Below are 6,000 nucleotides of genomic sequence, written 5' to 3'. Positions count from 1 at the left end.
GATGAGCAGTTGTGCAATAAAACGTTTGATTTTAACCCATTAAATATCTTTATAATGAACAATGTTCCCCTGATTAGATTTTTTTGGGCTTTTGGTATGTTATTATTTGTATATTTCAGAAACGGATTCCGTAAAATATTTATGTTAAAAAATTACTTCTGTGTACATTATAATTTTGTCTAAAGATTTACTGGTTCGACTATAAAGCTAAGTCAGCGCAAAACTGAAAAATACTCAGATTTTGGATTCATTTTTCGAATCGTTAACCCTCGTTAACCCTAAAATGACTTAGTTTATTATAATCCTTAATCATTTATTAATTAATATCTGTTAAAATTAGAATGGGCGAATTTTGGCCAATTTATGAAAATTGAAGTTGAAATATACTATACTTTTATAGGTCATGTAAATGTTCCATTAAATTCGAAACTTTTCTTAGTGGAAAGTATTAATATGTTTGATATTTTATGAGAGATAAATATATCAGCTTCAAAATAGAAAAGATTGCGCAGCCATAGTGATTGACAGTATGTAGTGCGCATTGAGAAAAGAAGGTGCTCTCCATTTCGTCATGTTCAATTTTTTGGTCAACTATGCCTGCTGAAAATTTGATGGCGGGGAATACGCGCTGCGGCAACTTTGATCTTGGTTCATTTGCATAGCGCTGCGTGCGCGTAGATTTGCCGAGTGATCTCCTTCTCAATAATACCTCAATGTTATAACCATGGAGGTATTATAATAATACCTCCATGTTATAACTCTGGCAGCGACATTCTAGGCGCACGTGCGTCCCTACACGCTGAACGTCACAAAAACCAAAGCAACAAGACCATAAACCGTCACCGTACGTGACGATTTACCCACGCGCGTGTTAGTTGCCATGATAATCGCGCGTCGTGCGGTGATTACAAAGGACTAATGATATTTTGCACTAACATTAGACTAAAATATATCCTTCATTTCAACATTAATTTTACCAAAATTGTGGTGAATTGTCGTTCATGAGACTCACTTCGCAGTAAACATTAGTAAATGTCATGTATATATTCAAATGTTCGTTTTCGGCACCTTATGCCAACATTGTCAAAATGACAAATTAATATTACATAAGAACATGAAATTTTATAAAATTCGTAAAATTTAAATTGCTCTAACTTTTCATTTTCTTAGTCAATTTTCACAAATCAAATTGCAGTTTATAGAAGCATTTAACAAGCTCGCGGTAAAAAAAAATCAGATGTAACAGACATTACGAAGTACTCAAAATTAATAAAATAAAAACTAACACCATAAAACGAATGGCACGCATAGACTAATAATTGACGGCTGTACTCGCAACTAGTACCGGATTGTCGATGCCACAGTAAGATCAAAGGACTGTACGCACGCGCTATGTTCGAGAGATGTGCGTCCTTCTGTTGAATTACCTTGGTTATTGCACTCCAAAACAACATTGTAGGCCTACGTGTATTTTTTAGTAACTGTACTTTAAGTTTTGTACTACATTTGTATTATTATCAGGGCCACTGCCCTGCCACAGACGACCGGGTGGTCATGAGTTGTAACACAAAAAACTGTAACACAAAAAACACAACCAATAAAAAGGTGCTCAATTGTAGCCTACATAAAAGATTTAATCTTCATTATCGACAAAGCTCAATACATTAATTACAATACATCTATAAAGACAACACATTATTTTTTATTTTAATCAACATTCTGTAAAAATGGCGATGCTATAATACTGTTGTACAGTATATGACTGCCGAAAGACGGTGGAGTTGGAAAGAAAAATATGGGAAAATATTACGAATTGGCTTGATGAATACTGATTAGTGAAACAAATGTAAACTGGCATATACGAGTATCCCTGTGTATCACTAATAAGGATTAGACATTATTCAAAATGCAATACAAAAAAGAAACATCAAAATGGCAACATACAAGACCCTTTGATTATCATATGAATATTAAAACACCCTCGATTAAAAAAAAGTATATATACAAATACATTAGTCCTTTTCTACAATAGGCCCTATACAGTATCAAAATATGTAAATATACCTAAAGACACAAAAACGCACCCTCAAAAGCCTGTGCAAACAAATTTATACGACATATTTTATAGATAACGCTGGTTAACTTACAAATATTGAAACAGTCAAAGACCTTTATTTTTATCAAAAATTTGCATGCATCCCATAATTCAATCTGAGTGTCTTTTTTTTTTTTTATATTGAGCACAGTAATAAATCAATTAAAACAAACATGCCTGTATCCGCCACTGAAGCTTTAACCTAAAAGGTCGATTATAGACAATGCTCCAACAAATGTAAAGTACTTCAAAAGAAACAGAGAGGAAAGCTAAATGTATTATTAACAGTTACAATAGGAGCTAAAGATAAACAGACAGTAAGGACATGGCTACAAGGTTACATAAACGAAAAGAATTATATGGAAGTGAAAATGTCAATGATTGGAATTTAAGTACTGATAGAAGGATGTCGTTTTTGTTGGCGATAAATTTGATAAACATGATATCACCAAGGCACAAATTACAGAGTGTGCCAATTATTGAGCCTCCTCATAAATTTTACTTTGTTATTAGGTATATTCAAACTACATAATACTACAGTGTACATCCATGTAGTAGTGATTATCCATAATATATTTATATTCGAGTTATAATAATAATTCTACAAAAAAAAAAAAAAAAAATAGTACACATAGTAAATAAAGTGGATAAAAATAATATAGTAGATAAAACGAAATAAAATTAGTTATTTAACTGATGTCTATGACAATTTTTATTATACTAAAGTTATTGCATAGTTACAGAATTAGAGATTTATGCCAATGGAAGTTTAGAATCCCTTCTCCTGTATTTGATATACCTGTACAGTAGTTGAATTTTTATATGGGTGTGGTATCGCTCTCTCTAAATGCAAAAATGAATTCAGTCTAAAAAGGAGTGCCTACAGACATCACTTCAATATATTCTTAACATAGTGAAAAATTAGTACATCTTTAATAAATTCAAATTACACGTCTTCTTTCACTATATTTCAATCTACAGGAGAGATCACTGTACAGTAGGCATTCTGTCATTCTTGCATTTAGAGAGCTTGAAGAGAGCTTAAAGGGAATTGTTCTTTTAATTGTAGGATCATTAAAAAGAGTGAATCACATGTAAATTGATTGGGTACTCCTAATCCCCTTTCTACACATAGGACACAATTTATTAGGTAGATTAGTGTAACACATTTTGCAGGAGCAGCAATGTCCGCATGGCATGAAGACAAGACTCCGTTCATCTTCTCCACAAATAACACATAGCTTTGAATCTTCTGCTTGCTGTTTCAGCTCATCAATCTCATGTAATCTTTCCTTTAGACTAGCCTGCTCATCCATTAACCTTTTAGAATATTCACTTTCTCTTCGCTGGGCAGCTTTCTTCTCCATCTCTAAATTCTGGATAAACTCTATGGCTTTTTGATGCTTAATTGTCATAAGTTCCGAAGACAGACTTCCGTTTTCTTCAGTCAAAGATTTAAGTGTTTCTTCAAGTGAGGTATTCTCTTTCCGAATTCTATCAAGGTCCTGTAATTCCACACGGGCATCTGTGATATCTTTCTGCAGCAATTGTATGCAGACTATGTGAGTCTTTATCTCATTCTCAAGAGCTTCTATTTTATCATTTGCAGACTTTTGGGAATTTTCAAGTTTCCACCACAAGTATTTGATGTATACAAAGGGTGATATGACTAACAGAAAACCAATGACTACAAAAAGCACCATGGTCATTGGTACCCTACCAGCATACAGTCAGTAGGCGTAACCTATGAAAAAGAATAAGCTGGAACTGCTTTCCGGTAGCTATATGACTGGAAATGCCAAACCTACAAATTTTAAAAAGAAATTTTACTGACAATATTAATTAGGCACTGGCCTACAAGGTTCCAGAAACACATGAGACTGTCTACGCTGTTTTATGCGATGCATACGAAAATGTACTCCAACTCTGAGGCCTAGTGACAATAAAAACCTAGAGCAATATGTTACTTACTGTACTTCGCATTATTGCTACTATATATAGTACTTATCTCTACTGTACTACTACTACTGACCAGGCCAGGGAGCTGCTGATTGACGTGCTACTCTACCAAGAGTACAACTCCCTGGTACCATGGAGGTATAAAAATAGAGTGGTACAGTGATCTTAAAGCATAGGCTAGGCCCAGCCTCGCTGCTCCTTCGCTTGCTCGGGGAAATCCCAATAAACAAGTGTTAAAGGTCATCTACGTATGCATTGACCTTCTCAGGGGGCGTGGTTTGATAAGTGCGTTGAACCGTCGCGACAACAATAACAAAGACTCGTGGATAATACTGTAATACGATTGGCGTGCAGTAACCTATTTAAAGTAAAATATTTCTTGAAGGTTTGCATGGCGAGTATCAATAAACGTATAACAAATTTCCGGTACACCATGTGTAAATAAAAGAATATGGTTTTTATTAAGGTAAAAACCACTGGTTGGTTGTCTCGATGTTTCGGTAAGATTGCTCTGACCGTCATCAGGAGAATGATAAAAGATGACTTATGTTGGTCTTAAATAGAGTTGGTGATCGTCGGTGATCTATTGTTTCCCTTTGAAACAAAGAAGGTGTGAATAGTGCTTGATTGAAGTAAAGAGCTAGGAGTGTCCATAGATCATGACTAATTGTCTTCCCATAATAGAGGATTAGCTATTATGTCGGCTGTGTAGAAGCTGTGAACAGTAAATCTGAAAACAAGTAAAGTGGTTAACAATAAGCAATACATACAGTTTATTTGTTTACATGTAATGCTGGTTATCATTTTTATTGTCATGAGAAGGTAACTTGTGAATTATGAGCCTGCCGGGTTTGTCCCTTAAACTGCGGGAGAACGGTTACACCTTACACCTAATCATTCTCCTGATGACGGTCAGAGCAATCTTACCGAAACGTCGAGACAACCAACCAGTGGTTTTTACCTTAATAAAAACCATATTCTTCTATTTAAAGTATTTATCATGGAGGAAATATATAATAAATATTATTTCCTCCATGGTATTTATTGACAATCTTCACAGACAGGAGCAGGGGGGGCCCGTGCCCACCGTCAGTAACACCGAAAAATATAAAAAAAAAGAGGAAAAAGAGCTTTAAAGGGAAGAAAGAAAGAGGGAAAAAGAAGTTGTGTAGCCGCTGCGGCGGTATGTGTCCACAGCTATCCATGCTCAGTGGCGTAACGCCTATAGTGTGCTCTCTAGTGGTGGTCCACATGGCCACCGACCCATAGGGGCCCTTTGGCGCCCCTACCCTTGAGGGTCCAGTAAGGACTTACTCTATAGCACCCTGATCCAAAAGGGCTTAATACATAACAGCATAATGTGTCTCTGACATCGACTGCATGACATATATCATATTAATCCAGTGGGGGTGGGGTGCCCAGCCGGCCAGGACCACCATAAATTTGCCCCCAAAAAAAGAGATAAAATATTTAAATTTTAAAGTCTGAATGAGTGCCATTTTTGAGCATCTAGAGGTGCCATTATCATAATTTGCTTTTCCAGTAAGACTATAGGTCCTGGATTAGGCTAGAGATTTTCGACGCCCGTGAGGGGAGGGTGTCTAAAGGAGAAGCATGCTCCACATCAGGAGGAAGTCAGTAATTTTGTCGAGGAACACTGCTTTGAAGCAGCATTTTTACCATCTGAGAGTGCCATTTCCGAGCGTCTAGAGGGCATTCTTAAAATTTGTTCCAAGGGCCACCGACCCTTAGGGTCCTTTCAGTCCCCCTACCCATAGGGTAGTAGAGTGGCACTCGCTCTATAGCACACTGATCCAAAAGGGCTTTGTTGATACATAACAGCAACGTGTCATCGACTGTAGGACATGCCGTATATCATATTAGTAAAATGGGGTGGGTTGCCCAGCCGGCCCGGACACCATACATTTGTAAACATTTTTTTTTTA

At 36.2% G+C, this 6,000-nt stretch overlaps 1 protein-coding gene across 2 annotated transcripts; it reads right to left on the bottom strand.

Annotated features, from left to right (window-relative positions):
* Positions 1-2,705: 2,705 nt before the first annotated feature.
* LOC117102471 (E3 ubiquitin-protein ligase SP1-like) lies at positions 2,706-4,661 on the bottom strand. 2 transcript variants are annotated; one of them, XM_033242743.1, is made up of 2 exons: positions 4,067-4,661; positions 2,706-3,899 (listed from the first exon to the last, which is right to left on the bottom strand). In XM_033242743.1, exon 2 carries the CDS (start codon positions 3,802-3,804, stop codon positions 3,184-3,186), a length of 621 nt encoding a protein of 206 aa, XP_033098634.1. In that variant the 5' UTR covers positions 3,805-3,899; positions 4,067-4,661; the 3' UTR covers positions 2,706-3,183. The 2 variants fall into 2 exon arrangements, with proteins under 2 accessions (XP_033098634.1, XP_033098633.1); XM_033242742.1 differs by having other exon boundaries at positions 4,128-4,661.
* Between the last annotated feature and the right edge of the window lie 1,339 nt (positions 4,662-6,000).

The sequence above is a fragment of the Anneissia japonica genome, unplaced genomic scaffold (genome assembly GCF_011630105.1).
Source record: "Anneissia japonica isolate Jap-2015-1 unplaced genomic scaffold, ASM1163010v1 scaffold288068_len275957_cov168, whole genome shotgun sequence".
NCBI lineage: Eukaryota > Metazoa > Echinodermata > Crinoidea > Comatulida > Comatulidae > Anneissia > Anneissia japonica.
The sequence above is the reverse complement of the archived record's forward strand: the minus strand, read 5'-3'. Positions and strand labels throughout refer to the sequence as shown.